Source organism: Diceros bicornis, chromosome 2 (genome assembly GCF_020826845.1).
Source record: "Diceros bicornis minor isolate mBicDic1 chromosome 2, mDicBic1.mat.cur, whole genome shotgun sequence".
Classification (NCBI taxonomy): Eukaryota; Metazoa; Chordata; class Mammalia; order Perissodactyla; family Rhinocerotidae; genus Diceros; species Diceros bicornis.
The window spans coordinates 19714633-19736333 of NC_080741.1; the positions used below are offsets into that span (position 1 = coordinate 19714633).

Consider the following 21701-nt stretch of genomic DNA (forward strand, 5'->3'; position numbering starts at 1 on the left):
CGACATACCCAAACCTTCTTACAACTTTAATACTTCTGAAATAAAAAACTCCTACACCAAACAACTACGGAATGTTCCAACAAGTATTATCAGCAATGTGATGCTTACTGAAGCTGTCTAGAATACTGAATAAGGACTACCTGGATGGTTACAGTGTTGTTTTTAATGCTTCATAATGCTGCCTGAAGATTTTTTCCAACTATCACCATTAACAGCCATAAATCTAATTGTTCATATTTGAGTTTCCTGTAAAACTACATTCATCTATCACATGGTGTCAGGAGACATTAAAATGTTTCCTTTTTTCCCTTTAGCTTTGCCATAAAAGGAACACAGATCATCAAATGATTTCCACAATAAAGGGCAACATCTGAACAAATAAAAATAGATATTAACAAATGTTAATACTTGCCCTTCCTGTGATTTTTCCTTCTGAAAAATCAGTTCTAAATCTCTGAAAGAGAAAACATAACCACAGTTTATGACGAGAGACTGGTAGGGGACTCACAATTCAGTCCTTTCTATTCAAAACAGGTAAAATCTCAACTTGGTAACCTTGACATTAAAAAATGTTATTAAAGTTATAGTTTAAGGATATTCAATAAAAAGTGTGTATAACTTCACTGAACAACATAGGTTAAATATACAACTGCTTTGTTTTGTATATACACTTAAAAAGACTAAAAACTATCAGATACACAGGATTATCCAATCCAGGCTTTCAGTTAGAGAAAAGTGCGAGTTTCACAGTGTCAAGTTAAAGGTCAATAAGAAAAAATAAGGATCATGAGAATACAGGCTCAGAACATTAATCTGTACTTTAATGTAACTGTTTCATTTAAAAAAGAGAAGAAAGAAATTTAGTTTACTAATATGAAACTGTTCTTACCAATGCTTCTGTAAGAAGTTCTGTTCTGTGCTCGGTAGAAAATTTTAAAGTTTCTGACTTTTTTCCACTGCCTTTACGAAATGTGAGGTTGAACTCTGTTCCTTGTCCTTTTCCAACAGGGCTGATGCTGCAAATGTCTCCATAAGGCCACTGACAAAAAGAAAGGAATTCTTTCAACTGGTGCTATAATATAGTGAAATGCAACACTTATTTTTACTACTTTAATTTCACAATCACTGCTGAAATGAGAAAAATTTTACAGAATAATATTGAGGTCTAGAAAAAGTTATGTCTTATAATTCTATACCACAGGTTCTTTTAAAGGTTTTCAGTCATCAGAGACAACAAAATAATCCTATCTGTATTCTAATTTTAATGATTAATGACATTAATCCAAAGCAACTAAAATACATAGAAGTGAAAAGAACTGGGGAATAAAATTTTATGATTACCTGTAAATCTGTTAAAAACAAAAAAAAGCAGGGAATCTGTAAAACATGCCTAATTTAGAATTAAAATAAGCTAGAATATATAAATGTGTTTACTTATCTATGTTCAGGTTAGTCTTGCCTTTATAAACAGTAATACTACTATCACGTCAAGTATTTTCCAACCATTGCACTTGTGACTTAACTCATGTATGCCTGTATGACAGTGACAATATAGCCTTTAAAATTATAAAGAACTAATTTACCAATTTCACATAAAAGAGATGGCTGTAATCAACAGTAACATATCAAAAAGTTATACCCTCCTAGAGCCTAGAAATAAGCACATGATCTCCACTCCTCCCTTTCATTATTTTTTTTGGGGTCCTGAGCACAGAGCATTTTATAAGCATATCAATTTCTTTCAAATTCGACATTTTTAACCTAAATACTGATTTTCAGGCCAGAGAGTCCTGGTCATATTCTGGCTTTTAAAATTCAAATGGAGTTCAAGCAAATGTCTAACAGCTTCTAAGATGATTACCTGATTTGTTACTTCTAAGGTATTGGGATTATATGTAGTAATCGCATGGGTTCCAACTGAAAAGACACGCTTATACCTACAAAGGAAGACAAGCACTTAAATTCAGTCTTAAAAAAAACATTTTATAAGAAAATACATATGAATCAACAAAAATGGAAGATTTCAATAAATAAACAGAAATGTGTTAATTGATTAATGGTGATTAAATATAGCTTAGTTTCATATTCTCACATTTTTTTAATGTTCTACAAAATGTTATTGGTATTAAAACCCACCCACCACTCATTTGACTGTGAATTAGTAAGATCCTTAAGTAGATAAAAGTGTGACCTATGCAAGCAATCTCATATCTTTAGTATACATGAAGTTACGTAGCAAAGCACCGCCTGAGGATGCTACAAGATTCTAAATGAGAAAATGTTATTCACGGGGTCGGCCCGTGGCTTAGGGGTTAAGTGTGCGCGCTCCGCTACTGGCGGCCCGGGTTCGGATCCCGGGTGCGCATCCCGGGTGCGCACCAACGCACTGCTTCTCCGGCCATGCTGAGGCAGCATCCCACATACAGCAACTAGAAGGATGTGCAACTATGACATAAAATTATCTGCTGGGGCTTTGGGGAAAAAAGGAAGAGGATTGGAAATAGATGTTAGCTCAGAGCCGGTCTTCCTCAGCAAAAAGAGGAGGACTGGCATGGATGTTAGCTCAGCGCTGATCTTCCTCACACACACACACAAAAAAATGTTATTCAAAACAAGATACTGCACACTACTAATTCTTTCAAAATGTCCTTTCAACAAAACCATGATGCAAAGGAAGGAAAAGCTATGGCCTGCAACTTGTCAGTCACAATCATATTCTGGAATCTTAATAATTTCTCTTTGGGCCGGCCCCGTGGCTTAGCGGTTAAGTGCGCGCACTCCGCTGCTGGCGGCCCGGGTTCGGATCCCGGGCGTGCACCGACGCACCGCTTCTCCGGCCATGCTGAGGCCGTGTCCCACACACAGCAACTAGAAGGATGTGCAGCTATGACATACAACTATCTACTGGGGCTTTGGGGGAAAAAAAAATTAATAACAAAAAATAATTTCTCTTTAAGCAACTACCTATTACACTTAAGTGTTGCAATTTTATACAAGTAGGAAGCCTACACCACAGACAAGCAATTTTCACTTCTCACTTCACTTCCTCCACTTAAAGTAACATATCTGAAAGAAAAAACCCATTTGGATATCAGTAATCTTTAGAAGAGAGGAATTTATAACGATAAAAGTGGAAATTGAATTAGAAAAACTTACTTAAAACTGAAGAATTAATTCTTTGGAAATAAAATAATAAAATAGGTAAAACATTAGCTAGTCTAAGAAAACACAAAAACAAAATTAATAAAAGAACTTATAACCATAGATACAGAAGAAATAAAAAACAATGTGTGTAACTCTATGCTGATAAATTTGAAAATTAAGAATAAATCAACCCCTATATAGAAGAATTTAAGAAAGCTGCAAAGAATTACATCCTACAAAAGCACCAAGGCTCAAACAAGGGGATGAAACCTTAAAGGAACATCTAAGTCCCATGCTTCTCAAACTGTTCCAGAAAAGACTAAGGACACCTTTTCAATTCCTTTAGTGACATTAAAATCTGATAAGACAACACAAAAAAGAACAAAAAATAAATACAACAAACTATTTTTTAAATAAATATTAGCAATTAGAATCAAGTAGCATGTTGAAATAGTAATACACCATGACCAAAGAAGGTGGATTTTAGGAAAACAGAGTCTAGTATTAGAAAATCTATTAATAAGATCATATTTATTGAAATAGCTATTTATATTTTAATAAGAGATTTTAAAATTATCAAAAATGGATGTTAAATACAATCAAATGCCTTTTTGGTATGTATGGAGATGATCACGTTTTTCTCCTTACAGTAAAAAGACACACATTACCTTAAACCAACAGCCATTATCAGATTCAAGGGTAACACACTAGAAGTATTCCCATTAAGATCAAGAGAGATTGTTCACATTTTCATTTTTCTATTACCCTTTTTTTCCTCATCAGTATATTATATAATAAAAATGACAAAGTTATTTCCATTTGGGGGGGCAATAAGAGATTTTATTCATCTTTACCACACAGTCATACAAAAAAAATTGCTATATTACAATTTTTTTTCCTAATTCCACATGTCTGAAGTGGAATGGCAAACTATCTAAAGAGTGAGAGCACTTCCTTCTAACATAAAAACATTCACTTGCTGCTTTCTAAAGTGGAGTGAAGGTTGAGAGATTGGTGAAGTAGATGAGGATTTACCTGAATAGCTCAAAACTTCAGAGGCTTACTCAGTTAATGGGAACAAAGAAAAATAAAAAGTATGATCTCGTTAAATCAATATTTGCCTTAGGAGATTGCACGATGAAATCAAATCTACAATAGAAATGTGAATTCACAAATTCTAATGTTCAGAATCATCTTGAGAGTCAAACATGCCAATTTTTATAATCCTGAAATAAAACTACATTTATTTATTTTACTCTGGGAGCAAAGTATAAGAATTAAATGTCTGAAATGCTCCAAATGTCAACTGATGTTATCACATTCAAAGTCTTAAGAGGATCTCAGTTAAGAAAATATCCTTTTCAATTCTATACTAATCTCCTCCACACAACTAACCCCCTTCTAACATCTTTCTCATGTAACTCTGTCATCTAGATTAGTGCTGTGCAAAAGAGCATTCCGAGATGATGAGAACGTTCTATATCTACACCGTCCAATGAGGTAGCCATGAGCTACACGCAGCTATTGAGTACTTGAAATGTAGCTAATGCAAGTGAATTTTAAATTTTATTTAAATTTAATTACTTTAAATTTAAATAGCCACATGTGGTTAGTGGTTACCAGTGGGAGAACACATTCTAGATCCTTCAGGATCAAAGGATCCTGGAGTTAGGTGTCCATTAGTACTGGATGACTAGTACTGTCATGACTAGTAAACTCAGAGCAATCTTTCAGATAAATACTGAGCTCTAAAGCCTTCCTAAGCAAGCTGTAAGAAAATTCTTAACAGAATTCTCTTCCATTTCCTTCTCTTCCCGTTCTCTTCCTCCATAAGACCTCCCTATGCGTCTCTCCTCTAGAATAGCTGCTGGACTTCGCTTTAAGGATAGGGTAAATACTTCTAGGTCATTTAACAGCCCTTTATAAGCAGCCCTAAACCTTCAAAGGTTACCTAAAAAGTCCCCTTGAATATCAGATTTAGAGATTAAAATCTGAATGATCTCACATGTATGGTATGTCAGTCACAACACTTGCAACTTAAGTGGTATCACCCTGATACCAAAACCAGACAAAGACAATACAAAGAAAGAAAATTACAGGCCAATATCGCTGATGAACATTGATGCAAAAATCCTCAACAAAATATTGGCAAACCGAATACAACAATATATTAAAAAGATCATACACCATGATCAAGTGGGATTTATACCAGAGACGCAGGGATGGTTCAACATCTGCAAATCAATCAACGTGATACATCACATCAACAAAACAAAGAATAAAAACCACATGATCGTCTCAATAGACGCAGAGAAGGCATTTGACAAGATACAACATCCATTTATGATAAAAACTCTCAATAAAATGGGAATAGAAGGAAAGTACCTCAACATAATAAAGGCCATATATGACAAACCCACAGCTAACATCATACTCAACGGGGAAAGACTGAAAGCCATTCCTCTGAGAACAGGAACGAGGCAGGGCTGCCCACTCTCACCACTCCTGTTCAACATAGTACTGGAGGTTTTGGCCAGAGCAATTAGGCAAGAAAAAGGAATAAAAGGAATCCAAATAGGTAACGAAGAAGTGAAACTCTCACTATTTGCAGATGACATGATTGTATATATAGAAAACCCTAAAGAATCTGTTGGAAAACTGTTAGAAACAATCAACAACTACAGCAAAGTTGCAGGGTACAAAATCAATCTACAAAAATCAGTTGCATTTCTATATGCTAATAATGAACTAACAGAAAGAGAGCTCAAAAAGATAATACCATTTACAATTGCATCAAAGAGAATAAAATACCTAGGAATAAATCTTACCAAGGAGGTGAAGGACCTATACAATGAGAACTACAAGACATTATTGAGGGAAATCCACGATGACATAAAGAAATGGAAAGATATCCCATGCACATGGATTGGAAGAATAAACATAGTTAAAATGTCTATATTACCTAAAGCAATCTACAGATTCAATGCAATCCCAATCAGAATCCCAATGACATTCTTCACAGAAATAGAAAAAAGAATACTAAAATTTATATGGGGCAACAAAAGACCCCGAATAGCTAAAGAAATCCTAAAGAAAAAGAACAAAGCAGGAGGCATCACAATTCCTGACTTCAAAACATACTACAAAGCAATAGTAATCAAAACAGCATGGTACTGGTACAAAAACAGACACACAGATCAATGGAACAGAATTGAAAGCCCAGAAATAAAACCACACATATACGGACAGCTAATTTTCGACAAAGGTGCTAAGAACATGCAATGGAGAAAGGAAAGTCTCTTCAATAAATGGTGTTGGGAAATGAAAGTGGACCATGTGCTATCGCCATTCACAAAAATTAACTCAAAATGGATCAAAGACCTGAAGGTGAGACCTGAAACTATAAAACTCATAGAAGAAAATATAGGCAACACACTATTTGACATTGGTTTTAAAGGAATCTTTTCGGATGACATGCCTACCCAGACTAGGGAAACTAAAGAAAAAATAAACAAGTGGGACTTTATCAGACTAAAGAGCTTTTATAAGACAAATGAAACCAGAATCAAGATGAACAAACAACCAACCAGCTGGGAGAGAATATTTGCAAAACATACATCTGACAAGGGGTTGATCTCCATAATATATAAAGAACTCACACAATTGAACAACAAAAAAACAAACAACCCGATCAAAAAATGGGCAGAGGAAATGAACAGACACTTCTCCAAGGAAGATATACAGATGGCCAATAGGCACATGAAAAGATGCTCAACATCACTAATCATCAGGGAAATGCAAATCAAAACAACACTAAGATACCACCTCACGCCCGTTAGAATGGCTATAATCACCAAGACAAAAAACAACAAATGTTGGAGAGGATGTGGAGAAACAGGAACCCTCATACACAGCTGGTGGGAATGCAAATTGGTGCAGCCTCTATGGAAAACGGTATGGAGATTCCTCAAAGAATTAAAAATAGAGATGCCCTATGATCCAGCCATCCCACTACTGGGAATCTATCCAATGCACCTGAAATCAACAATCCAAAGAGGCTTATGCACCCCTATGTTCATTGCAGCATTGTTCACCATAGCCAAGAAGTGGAAGCAACCTAAGTGTCCCTCAACTGACGATTGGATTAAGAAAATGTGGTATATATATACAATGGAATACTACTCAGCCATAAAAAAAGACAAAATCGTCCCATTTGCAACAACATGGATGGGCCTGGAGCGTATTACGTTAAGTGAAATAAGCCAGAAAGAGAAAGACAAACACTGTATGATCTCACTCATATGTGGAATATAAACCAACACATGGACAGAGAAAACTGGACTGTGGTTACCCCGGAAGTGGGGGTGGGGGGTGGGCACAAGGGGTGAAGGGAGTCATATATGGGGTGATGGACAAACAAAAATGTACAACCCAAAATTTCACAATGTTAGAAACCATTAAAACATCAATAAAAAAAAAAAAAAAAATCTGAATGATCTCACATGTATGGTATGTCAGTCACAACACTTGCAACTTAAGATTTTTTTATCTTTTACTAAAGTCACTAATGCCCTAAATCATAAGACAAAGATTCCAAAAATTCAAGGAATACATGTCTTCATTATCTTTGAAACTCTTAACTCCTAGCATAGTACCCAGCACTGCACACAGCAGATGCTCAATAAATGTTTGTCAAATAGCTCAATAGACCAATCTATCCAATAATAAGTCAACATGCATTCCAATCTACGACCCATTGGCTTACTCTTGCTTTTAAAACAGAATGTAAGTCAGATAGTAACTAATTTTGCACTAATTTTTTTATTTATAACCCCTATAACATCAGGAAAAGACTAAGTTCATATCTTTATAAAAGAAAATATTCACATTTTATTCCCTATCTGCAAAGAGAAATTGTCATTTATAAACTACAATAATTTAATTTGCTGTTCTCTGGATTTGAGATGAATGTGTTGGCTAATTCTTAAAAATTATCATACTAAAAATAAGTTTTTATTACAAAAATACAGCTATATAAAATCAAATTACAAAAGGAATAAAGTAAACAAAACATATGAGAAATTTGTGACAGATGATGCCATGTACATCATATGAAGAAATGTGAAAGCAAACACTTTTTCTCCCAACTGAGAAATTAATATTCACTACTGCCTTCACTTACTGCACTTGTTTCCTTTTTATTCAGGAACTAAAGTTACACACATCATTAAATGCCTATAGGGAGCAGGCATTTCTTCCACTCCTTAAGTTTTCACAATTCACAGATTTATTCTAATATGATAGCTTATTAAGAAATATGATTTAAATTACCCAGTAACTAGAATGTTACTTAGAATCAGGAAACTAATGTTATTCAAATAAATCAAAAAGCGTTTGAGGCAACTGCTATATCTATAGGGCATTCTGCTCCTACAGCAAATTGGTGATAAAGAAGTAAAAAATGTTGTGCTAATGACAGTGCTGATGGAGATAAGAAAGATTATCTAAAAGCAAAGAAAGATGACTGAAGCAAAAGCTGGGGAGGTAATCAAGTTTCAGATTTGACAGGTGATGTTCAGACCTGTTAATAGACTAAACATATTAACTTACACTAAAACAAACACACTCCTATATTATTTTAATTCCTGCAAATAAAAATGTACACCATTCTTAAACTTTCTAGTCCTTATGAATATTGCTTTCCTCTTTGAAACAACTTTTTATAACATGATTTTTTCATATGGCAACATCTTAGGGAAAAATACCTAATATGTTAGATCAGATACTGTATTAAGTATTACATGGATTCACTCAATACTAAATGCACACATAACACGGTGTTGGGTTCAATGATACAGCATTAAATAAGACAGTCAGTCCCTTAGAGATCTAGTCTTCTCCCAACATGTTATTTATTATTTAGTTAACTCATTCAGACATCTGAAATAAACTTCAAAGTAGCAAGAGCTAAGTTACTTGTCAGTCACTGTTTGAAAGTTAACTTCAGACTTGAATACTCTTCACTTCACTTCAGAACACATAGAGATTTCCCATATACTTACCCTGTCCCCACATATGCACAGCCTCCCCCATTATCAATATCCCCCACCAGCGGTACATTTGTTACAATTGGTCAACCTACATTAACACACCATTACCAACCAAAGTCCACAGTTTACATTAGGGTTCACTCTCGGTGGTGTACATTCTAAGGGTTTGGACTAATGTATAATGACATGTATCCACCATTACAGTATCATACAGAATAGATTCACTGCCCTAAAAATCCTCTGTTCTGCCTATTCATTCCTCCCTCTCCCATAAACCTGGGCAGCCACTGATCTTTCTACTGTCTCCAAAGTTTTGCCTTTCCACGATGTCACATAGTTGGAATCATACAGTATGTAGCTTTTTCAGATTGGCTCCTTTCACTTAGTAATATGCATTTAGGTTTCCTCCATGTCTTTTCACGGTTGATGGTTCATTTCTTTTTAGCACTGAATAATATTCCATGGTCTGCATGTCCCACAGTTAATTTATCCATTCACCTACTGAAGGACAGCTTGGTTGCTTCTAAGTTTTGGCAATTATGAATAAAGCTGCTACAAATATCTGTGTGCAGGTTTTTGTGTGGACATAAGTTTTCAACTCCTTTGGGTAAATACTAAGGAGTGTGATCACTGGATTACACGTTAAGAGGACATTGAGTTTTTTAAGAAACCACCAAACTGTCTTCCAAAGTGGCTGTACCGCTTTGCATTCCCACCAGCAGTGAATCAGAGCTCCTGTTGCTCCACATCCTCACCAGCAGTTGCTGGTGTCAGTGTTCTGGATTGTGGCCATTCCGATAGATGTGTAGTGGTGTCTCTACATTTGCATGTCCCTGATGATACAGAATGTGAAGCATCATTTCATATGCTTATTTGCCATCTGTATATCTTCTTTGCTGAGGTCTGCGTTAAGGTCTTTGGCTCATTTTTTAATCTGGTTGTTTTCTTATTGTTGAGTTTTAAGGATTCTCTGTATATTTTGAATAACAGTCCTTTATCAAATATGTCTTTTGGAAGTATTTTCTTCTATCTTGTCTTTACATTCTCTTGACAGTGTCTTTTGCAAAACGAGTTTTAAATTTTAACGAAGCCCATCTTATCAACTCATTTTTTCACGGATCATGCCTTTGGTGTTGTATCTGAAAAGCCATCACCAAACCCAAGGTCATCTAGATTTTCTCCCATACTATCTTCTAGGAGTTTTACAGTTTTGTGTTTCACACGTAGGTCTGTGATCCATTTTGAGTTAGTTCTTGTGAAGGGTTAAAGCCTGAGCCTACATTCATTTGTTTGCATGTGATGTCCAGGTATTCCAGCATCATTTGTTGAAAAGACTACCTTCGTTCCTACAGCTGGCTTTTGATACAACACTGTGTGTAAAATATAAAATTCCTATAAAGCAGATATGATCCTATTTGCACTTCTGGGTGAAAGATGTTCAAATCTCAGATTGCCTGATAATAATCACAAAGAGTTATACAAAGAAAACACAAAGAGAATTCAGGATGGACTCATCTGAGGTTTAGAGGCTGGCAGGGTCAAGAGCTAGGATCAAAACAGCAAGGAAAAAACCGCTCAAGTTCCTAGGATTATCAGAGCTGGTGAGGTGTGTAAATGCCAGGTAGCAAAAGGGAAGAGTATCTCTCTTCTTTTGTAAGATTCTATTCCTGCATGTAAGAAAGGTATCATAAATTCATCAGCTTCACTTTCCCTCAACTTTTCTCTTAATTTCCTTTGTTCGGTCACGACACAGACTGTCTATGAATATAGCGGGCATCTGCCATTGAATTTCATAGACTCATCATCATATATCCCAATGTACTGAAGTTAAGATCCTGTTCAGATATTAAAATGCTACTCTGAAATTCAGAGCATTTGCTACAATTAATATATGCAAATATTAAAGTGATCCACAGGTAGATTTTACTTGTCATTTCCATCCAAAAAAAACTAAGAAGCTATATTTTGAACATTACTCTAAAGTTTTTCATAGTGAATGTGCACTTGCACTTTAAGTGAAACATGCATCTTCCTTCCTATCAGAAATGGCTTGCTTTAGGCCAAAAAGGAAACTTTGCTCTCTCACAAAAGAAAAACTCTTTTTATCTCTGAAATCTACTCCCCCCTCCTGCTCCTTCCAGAACAAACATATAATTTAATTATGTACTTTACAAGTAGGAGAATGACAAGCATAGAAGAAAGGCTACTTTGACAGCCAAGGAGTCTATACTGACAGTGAACGGACCTGAATTAATAAGTGCATGAGTAGCGGCTTCAAAGTGAGACATAAGAAAACTATTAAAAAGGTAAAGTGAAATGGGTCACATAAATATCCTTAAGGGAAATATCTGGAGAGGTTATCTTTAATTTAGGCATATTAAGAGAAAGAAAAATATTTATTCATCTTTACTACCACTATAAATACTATTTTCCTGAAATGTTGGGGTTGGGTTAGCAGTATATGTATAGGCATGGAGTCTCTTAAAACTGAGGCCCTAAATCCCCAATATCACATAGAAAATTTGTCGTATATAGACATGTTTCTAGAGAAAGGATTCAATTAGCAACTCTGAAACAACAGAAAATTTTTAATGTTGGCCATTTATTTTTTACATTAAGACTGATGAGGAGGGGCCGGCCCCGTGGCTTACCGGTTAAGTGTGCGCGCTCCGCTACTGGCGGCCCAGGGTTCGGATCCCAGGCGCGCACCGAAGCACCACTTGTCCGGCCATGCTGAGGTGGCGTCCCACATACAGCAACTAGAAGGATGTACAACTATGACATACAACTATCTACTGGGGCTTTGGGGAGAAAAAGGGGAAAAAAAAAAGGAGGATGATTGGCAATAGATGTTAGTGCAGGGCCGGTCTTCCTCAGCAAAAAGAGGAGGACTGGCATGGATGTTAGCTCAGGGCTGATCTTCCTCACAAAAAAAAAAAATTAAAAAAAAAAAAAAAAGACTGATGAGGAATACTTTAAACTTAGATTAGAATTGACCACATAAAACAGCTAAGTAGAATAAAAAGTTTTAGTGCCGCATAATAATGTACATGACCTAATGAAATAACTATCACTTATCTGGAAAATGTAGGACCTTTCAAGGAGAAGTTAAGAGCTTCAAAGTGGTATACTAAAAGCAACAAAACACTGCTGAAAGAAATTTTAAAAGATCTAAATAAATGGAAAGACATCCCATGCGCATGGACTGGAAGACAGTATTGTTAAGGTGGCAATACTCCCCTAACTGACCTACAGATTCTGTGCAATTCCTATCAAAACCCCTAGCTGTCTTTTTTATAAAATTGACTAGCTGACTCTAAAATTCATATGGAAATGCAAGAGACCCAGAATAGCCAAAATAACCTTGAAAATGAACAAAGCTGGAACCTCAAACTTCCTAGTTTCAAAACTTAGTACAAAGCTACAGTAATCAAGACACTATAGGGCCCGCCCCGTGGCATAGCGGTTAAGTGCATGTGCTCGGCTGCTGGCGGCCTGGGTTCAGATCACGGGTGCACACTAACGCACCACTTGTCAGGCCATGCTGTGGCGGCATCCCATATAAAGTAGAGGAAGATGGGCATGGATGTTAGCTCAGGGCCAGTCTTCCTCAGCAGAAAGAGGAGGACTGGCATGGATGTTAGCTCAGGGCTGATTTTCCTCACCAAAAAAAAACAGTATAGTACTGTCATAAGGACAGGCATACAGATCAAAGGAATAGAACTGAGAGTTCAGGAATAAACCTTTACATTTATGGTCAATTGATTTCTAACAAGAATGTCAAAACAATTCAATGGGGAAAAAATAATCTTTTCAATAAATGGTGTTGGGAAACAAGCAACAGAATGAAGCTAGATCCCTACTTCACACAATATACAAAAATTAACCCAAAATCAAGGCTATAAAACTCTTAAAGAGAAAACGTAGGAGTAAATCTTTGAGACCTCGGATTAGGTAATAGTTTCTTAGTTATGACACCAAAAGCACAAATGGCCAAGGAAAAAATAGGTAAACTGGATTTCATCAAAATTAAAAACTTTGTGCATCAAAGGATACCATGAAGAAAGTGAAAAGACAGGGCCAGCCCCAGTGGCCCAGTGGTTCAGTTCAGTGTGCCTTGCTTTGGTGGCCTGGGTTCAGTTCCCAGATGCAGACCTATACCACGCGTCTGTCAGTGGCCATGCTGTGGCGGTGGCTCACATACAGAAAGAGGAAGATTGGCAACAGATGTTAGTTCAGGGAGAATCTTCCTCAGCAAAAAAAAATAAAGGGAAAAGACAACCCACAAAATAGGAGGAAATATTTGCAAATCATACGATATCTGATAAGGGACTTGCATTCAGAATATATAAAGAACTCTTACAACTCAACAATAAAAAGATAACCCCTGGGCCGGTCCCGTGGCTTAGCGGTTAAGTGCATGCGCTCCGCTGCTGGGGGCCCGGGTTCGGATCCCGGGCGTGCACCGAGGCACCGCTTCTCCGGCCATGCTGAGGCCGAATCCCACATACAGCAACTAGAAGACGTGCAGCTATGACATACAACTATCTACTGGGGCTTTGGGGGGAAAAAAATAAATAAATAAAATCTTTAAAAAAAAAAAAAAAAGATAACCCCATTAAAAAATGGGTAAATGATTGGAATAGACATTTCATGAAAGAAATACAAATGACCAAAAGCATGTGAAAAGATACTCAACATCTTAGTCAAAAAGGAAATGCAAATCAAAACCACAACGAGATACCACTTCATACCAACCAGTATGGCTAAAATTAAAAAAAGACAATAACGTGATGGTAAGGATATGGAGAAATTGGAATCCTCATACAATGATGGTAGAATTGTAAGCCACTTGGAAAAGCAATTTGGCTGTTCCTCAAGAAGTTAAACATAGAGCTACCATATAACTCTACATAACTCCATAGAGATTCATCCACAGACTTGTATGTGAACATTTATAGCAGCATTATTCATGAGAGTAAAAAGGCGGAAACAATATAAATGTTCCTCAACTGATGAATGAACAAAATGTGGTATATCCATACAATAGAATATCATTTGGCAATAATAAGAAATGAAATACTGATTCATGCTACAACATGGATGAGCCTTGAAAACATTATGCTAAATGAAAGAAGATAGTCACAAAAGACCACATATTGTATGATTCCATTTATATGAGATGTCCTAAATAACCAAATCCAGAGACAGAAAGTAAATTAGTGGCTGCCAGACGCTGAAAAGCGGGCAGAAGAGGAGTAACTACTAATATTTTTAGAGGAGTTTTTTGGGGAGGTGATAAAAGTGTTCTACAAATGGTTAGTGGTGATGGTTCAGATTTACGAACATATTAAAAACCACTGAATTGTACACTTAACGAAGGGTGAATTTTATGTAAATTATAATTAAGCTGCTCTAAAAACAAAACAAAAAAGTTTCAAGGTGTGAATGATGGAGGCAGGGAATTGTGCTGAGAGTACACAAATAGTTCTGTTTCAAATTATTACAAAAAAGAGGATTGTCTTAAGTCTTAGTCACTACTCTCTAAGAACACTAAAAAATTTTTTTCCAGATGATCACAAGCTCACAAAGCAAAAAGCATTACAGTAAGTTTGTCCTTTGGAATTAATGCATCAGTATGCTATAAGTGTATTAAAAACAGAAGTTATATTATGATGATTAGAGCACTTTGACACTTAAGGAAAAAATAATAATCATTTAAACACAATTTTTTTAAGGTTGATTCAAAGAACTAAAAAGACTCATACAACCCTGGATATGCTGACTGTCTAACTTTGCTCAATGAAATGAACTGAAGAAAAATTTCAAGACAAGTATTCTACAAGAGTAACAATTACGCTAATTTAGTAGCTCATACAATTGAGCTACTAAAAGGAAACAAAATTAAACTCAAATCTTTCAAAATTATAGTCAGTTTGCTAAGGCAAACTAGAAACACTACAGAATTCAGATGTTGCACCATCCCAAGAAGTTACCACACTACTAACTAAAAACTGGAAAGTTAAGAATAAGAACTAAAATTATTGGCTTTGTGCACATCATATTTTACCTATCTGAGGCCTAATTTGGAATAATGTGGTCACCTATTTGTCAAAGTGTGGCACACTCATTTTAGTTATTACTACACAAAAAGACCAGAGACAACTTTTTTTGGTAACAGTCAACAGGTGCCATTCATTGAATACTCAATGTATTTAAAGCATAATTTTTTTTTTTTTTTTTTTTTTTTTTTTTTTTTTTGTGAGGAGATCAGCCCTGAGCTAACATCCGCCAATCCTCCTCTTTTTTTGCTGAGGAAGACGGCCCTGGGCTAACATCTGTGCCTATCTTCCTCCACTTTATATGGGACGCTGCCACAGCATGGCTTACCAAGCAGTGCGTCGGTGCGCGCCCGGGATCCGAACCAGCGAACCCCGGGCCGCCGCAGCGGAGCGCGCGCACTTAACCGCTTGCGCCACCGGGCCAGCCCCTAAAGCATAATTTTAAAACCTTTACACAGTCCATATCACTTCATTTAATCCTTTCAGCAATCTGAGGGGTAGGAATTACCATCCATTTTACAAAAAGGAAACAGCAGCATCTCCACCTTGGTCTGATGAGGCAAGCTAGGAAAAAATGTCATCGCCCCCTCCCAAGGAAAAGAAAAGATCAAACCCAATTTTTAAATTTCATTACAGGCCTAAAGAAAGACTAGAAAATGCATTACTAGCATACTTTCTCTGACAGTCAAATGGACATAAAACTGTGTTGATCACACACAGGCTAGTCTCCAGGTCATACAGTTGTGGAGGTACCACTCTGCTACTACTGCATACCCTCATCATTAACTGACAGCATCCAAGAAGGGGGAGAACTGGTTGTTTATTTTCCTTTGAATTGTTACCAAACTCCTTCCCAAGACAGACACAGAAAACCAGAAATGTCAAAAGAAAAAAAAGAACAATAATTTATTCTAAATGTTGCATTTGCATTTAAAATATGCACATATGCTTTTCAGAAGAGAAGGGCTGAATGGTATTATTGAGATGAGTGATACTACTCAAGACATTGAAAAGCAATGTTTAAAATGATACTTTATAGAAGCACAGAAAAACAAAATCAACAGAAATACTTACTTTCCCCTCCATGAATGTTTTGTTGTATAAAAACATGCCAAATCTTTATTTTCCCTAATTATGTTCATTTTGTGCTGAAACCTGAAAGATAAAAATATGGGTCAATTTAGTACAGTGTTATCCTTAGAGTTTTGCCTGAATCTCCCATGCCATATTTTCATAGCTTGCCATACGATACTTCTTTTAAGGCACAACTTCTACAAGACCATAAGGTTTTAAAGGACAGAGAATGGTCTGTCCACCTATCACAGCCTTTAGCCACCGTATTGTGACTGTCTGCTCTCCTCCACTACAGTGGGTTTCTTGAGGACAAGAATTGCCCTCATCCCGAGTGGATAGAATTTAATTAAAAAACGTTAAAGTAAATTAATCTTTAAATCTCACATTGCCAAACAGTGCCTTAACACACGATGAGCACCTAAAAATGTTTGCCAAGTGTCAAAACAATTTCAAAAGGTTTTTCTTGAGCTGCTAAGTGCCAGTCATTTTGCTGTTACTGTCACTTCAAAGGGGACCTCTTATTGTAAATAAGCAAGATTTAACTTAAAAGTAACAATATTCTCACTATAAAAGCAATGCATGTCCACAGTAAGAAATCTAAAATGTTCATAAAGTAAATCATCTTTCATCCTAGCATCCAAAGATAATCATTCTAGCCTCCCTTCTTCTATTTAGGAAAAAATAGGATTTTTTTAAAAAACAAAATTGAGATTGTCATTTGTACTACTTAATCTTCTTCAAAGAATATTAACTTTTCCCCATGGAATTAAATATTCTTTGAGAAAATGATTTTTAAGGCTACATGGTATTTCATTGTATGATATACTAAAACAGTGCTACTCAAAGCGTAGTTGCAAACATCAACTGCAACCATAAATGCAGAAATTGGGAGTGTTTAGAAACTTATAGCAGTTTAGTTAGTGAACTCCTCTGGTTAAACAGCATATAGAACGGTTCTCGATTGTTGAACTTGTGTGATGAATCACACGTGGTACGAGCTTCCTATCAGCCACACGCAGAGGGACTGTGTTATGTGCAATGTTTTAAGATTAGTTTGTTGACTGTAACCCAGACGTGTATAAAATCCAAAATCCATCTATTTCATGAAAAACTTTAAATTTAGCTAATTTTACAGGATAAATTGTTAGAACTGGCTACTAATGAAAAACTGTTGATAAATTTTGAAAATACTACATCATTTGCTTCATATGGAATAAAAATTAAAAATGAATATGGTCATATATTTCTTCTTTCATGACTTGGCTATTTCTCCCTACCCTTATTAGAAATACACCCTAAAAAATACTGTATGATACATACCAAAGTGTCAATAATGCAAACTGAATGGCTGGAATTACGGTTCACTTAAGCTTTCTTGACATCTTTACACACTGGTCAATTTTTTTTAATCAGCAAGTAGTCTCTTCATAATTAGAATAAAACCATTTTCATTCAAAAACATTTTTATAACAGCTTTTTGAGACACAATTCACACACCATAAAATTCACCCTTTTAAAATGCATAATCCAGGGGTTTTTTAGTATGCTCACAGAGTTCTACAACCAACACCACTACTTTCAGAATATTTTTATCACCCCAAAAAGAAACCCTGCTAGCAGTCACTCTGCATTCCCTGTCACTCCCAGCACCTGGGAGCCACTAATCTACTTTCTGTCTCTGGATTTGCCTATTTTGGACATCTCATATAAATGGAATCATACAATATATAGTCTTTGTGACTGGATTCTTTCACTTGGCATAATATTTTCAAAGTTTATCCATGTTGTGGCATGGACCAGTTTCTTTCTATTGTATAGATATACCACATTTTGTTTATCCATTCCTCAGCTGATAGACATTTACATTGTTTCTACTTTTCGGCTATTATGAATCATGCTACTATGAACATTCGTTTTGTGTGAACATGTTTTCATTTCTCTTGGGTATATACCTGAGTGGCAAAAACACACCTCTGTTTTGAAATTGTTTTCTTCATTCCTTTTTTATTGTATTAGCAAATTAGCTAGGACCTCTATACTCTATGTAGAATGTGCTTCCTCTAGATATCTATATAGCTCACACCTTCACCTCCTTCAAATCTGTGTTCAAACGTCACCTTTACAATGAGGTCTACCCTATCTTGTTTTAAGTTGTAACCCCCATCCTCATTTTACACTCTATTCCACTCTTGACTCCTGCTCATTTAGCCTCCATGGCACCTCTGATATTCTAATGTGCAATTTATTATATTTATTCTTCACCTAATCCTGCTAGAATACACAGAGAGAGATATGTGTCTGTTAAGATCATTAATATATACATCCCCAGAGCCTACAAGAGTGCCTAACACAAAACAGGTGCTCAATAAGTATTTGAGTGAATGAATGAAATGCAGCAATCCCATGGGAAATTTTGATGTCCACCTCAAACTTAATGTTCTAACAGGTACTCCCAAATAAGGTTTTGTCAAACCGTCTGGAAAAGCATCGATTCATGCTCTGAGGAATAATAAGAGAACCACAAGTAACATCGAGTTTAGAGGAACTTTTATTGTTACCAGAGAGGAAATTTCTCTTAACAGTCAACTGACTTCTTCCTACTAGCATGTATGGAGCCAGCTAAATATAGTCCTGACAGTTGGTGTGTTGTTTTGTTTGTTTTTTCTGGATTGTATATCTGGGATGACATGTGTAGCCAACTAAGACTTATTAAACCAGCAAACATCCTTGCCTTTGGAATCACTTGCAGTATGCAATATTACTGAAAAGAAACTCAGGATCTCTGAGAACATACCAAAAAAATGCAAAATACGGGTCTATAGATGACATTTTCCCCTTATGTACTATAACTGAAGATTGGAACAATGGAAGGGAAGGAGGACAGAAAAGGTGAATGGCTAATACTGAAGAGCGCAGTTTGGATTCCTAGTCCATAACTTAAGATACTGGAATGACTGACTCTGTACCAAGGGTCTATCTTGGGAAAACTAACAAAAAAAGAAAACATGTTTGAGTGAAGACTGGCTGATATCATTGAAGGACTTTAAAATGAAAGGGAGAGAAAAATAAAAAAAAATTTTAGATGACAGCCACGAAGAACTTAGGGCATGATCCAGAAGGAATAAAGAAAATTCCTACTAAATCCATGGGGGAGGGAGGGCAAAATAATCTCACAATAACAAAGCAAATTTAAGAATTAAAAAAACAATCCTAAAGAATGATCTCATAGGTATCACTGATTTGGGGGAATACGTTAACTCAAACAGATCTTTTAGGAGGAGAATTAAAATAAGTTTACAACAAGAGGGCTTATCTACAACTTTCTGGAGACCTATGAACTCGCAGGTCTGTGAGTTCTTAGGTTAGGAGAGATAAAAGGAGAAAGAGAGAGAAGTCATAAAACATTACACAAAATTTAACTACTAGAAGACATACAAATGGCCAACAGGTATATGAAAAGATGTTCAATATCACTACCAGAGAAATACAGCTCAAAACCACAGGAGATCACCTCACACCTGTTAGGATGGCTATTATCAAAAAAACAAAAGACAAGTTTTGGCGAGGATGTAGAGAAATTGGAAACTTTGTACACGGTTGGTGGGAATGTAAAATGGTGCAGGTGCTATGGAAAGTTCCTCAAAAAATTAAAAATAGAACTACCATTTGATCCAGCAATCAAACTTCTGGGTATTTATCCAAAAGAACTGAAATTAGGATCTTGAAGAGATAGTACTCCCACATTCATTGCAGCATTATTCATAATACCCAATATGTGGAAACAACTTAAATGTCCATCAACGGATGAATGAATAAGAAAATGTGGTATATACATACAATGGAATATTATTTAGCCTTAAAAAAGAAGGAAATCCTGCAATACGCGACAACATGGGTGAACCTTGAGCACACTCTGCTGCTGGCCAGCCCCGTGGTGTAGTGTTAAGTTTGCACGCTCTGCTTCGGCGGCCCAGGGTTCGAGGGTTCTGATCCTGGATGTAGACCAAAGCACCGTTTATCAAGCCACACTGTAGTGGCGTCCCATATAAAGTAGAGGAAGATGGGCACAAATGTTAGCCCAGGGCCAATCTTCCTCAGCAAAAAGAGGACTGACCACAGATGTTAGCTCAGGGCTAATCTTCCTCACAAAAATAAGTAAAAATAAAAATCTTAGCATAGAGGACATTATGCTAAGTGAAATAAGCCAGTCACAGAAGGACAAATACTGCATAATTACACTTAAATGAGTCATCTAAAACAGTAAAACTCACAGAAGCAGAGAACAGAATGGTGGTCGCCAGCAACCGGGGTGACGGGGAAATGGGGAGTTGCAAATTAATGGGAATAAAGTTCTAAGAAGTTCTAAATAAGTTCTAGAGATCTGTTGTACGGCATTGTGCCAATAGTTAACAATACTGTATTGTAAACAGTATTGTACACTTTAAGTATTTACACTTAAAAATCTGTTAAGAGGGTAGATCTCAGGTTAACTGTTCTTACCACATAAAATAAAATTTAAAAAATTTTAAAAGTAAACTATTGACTACCTGGCCTGTTACAAGAAATACTGTATTCCTGAGGTAGATTACAATGCTGAGAGAAAAATACAATGTAGGAGTAAAAAAGTACTTCAATTCTCTGGACATCAGTAGAAGTTCCTACAGCTAAAATAAGCACACCTGATGTCTCCAATGTTTTAGAAAGCAACAAATGATATTGCTATTTTGCAGCCAATCCTGAATAATGACAACCAAAAAAAGGTAAAATGGAAGTGCTCTTTATGGAAGAAAATTACTCCTCTATCTGAAAAGCTTGCCTTCAGCCATGTTATATTTAGGTAGGGGTATATTTGAGAGGTAAGGGAAGGGGGAGATACTCACCTAAGTAGCCAAGTCAACCCTAGAAATAATGCAATAATTCAATGCTATTATAATGTGTTTGCACAGCCTCCAAATGGAAATCAGAATAATGCTTTTCCATTATGAACTCTCAGTAAAGATTATCCTAAAATTGGGAAGGCAAGATGACCCTAATCAAAAAATTTATGACGTGTCCTGAAATTATGGAACTATCTTTTACTGAGTACTCATCATGTGTTATTGACTACGCTAGGCATTTACCATGCATTTATTGATCTCATTTTATCCCCATAACAACACCGTGATACAGGTATCACGACCCTCATTTTACTGACAAGAAAACTGAGAGTTAGAAAAATTAAATCACTTCTCCAAGGTCACATAGCTGGTTAAGTGGTTGCGCCAGGCTTTGGACTCAACCTGCTTAACTCCACACTCTACATACTTAAGCTAAACTATAATACCTTCTCTCAAACGTAGGAAATCAAAATAAATTCATTCTGACCATATAA

At 36.1% G+C, this 21701-nt stretch overlaps 1 protein-coding gene across 3 annotated transcripts in view; it reads right to left on the reverse strand.

Moving 5' to 3' along the window:
• DNAJC13 (DnaJ heat shock protein family (Hsp40) member C13) overlaps nucleotides 1-21701 on the reverse strand; it is a 116916-nt gene that overhangs the window by 83258 nt on the left and 11957 nt on the right. For all 3 annotated transcript variants that reach the window (XM_058553106.1, XM_058553085.1, XM_058553095.1), the window contains exons 2-5: nucleotides 16331-16411; nucleotides 1862-1937; nucleotides 890-1039; nucleotides 413-454 (exon numbers count right to left, since the gene is read on the reverse strand). In XM_058553106.1, the coding sequence (XP_058409089.1) occupies nucleotides 413-454; nucleotides 890-1039; nucleotides 1862-1937; nucleotides 16331-16398 (336 nt within the window). In that variant the 5' untranslated portion in view covers nucleotides 16399-16411. The remainder of the gene's footprint in view (nucleotides 1-412; nucleotides 455-889; nucleotides 1040-1861; nucleotides 1938-16330; nucleotides 16412-21701) is intronic.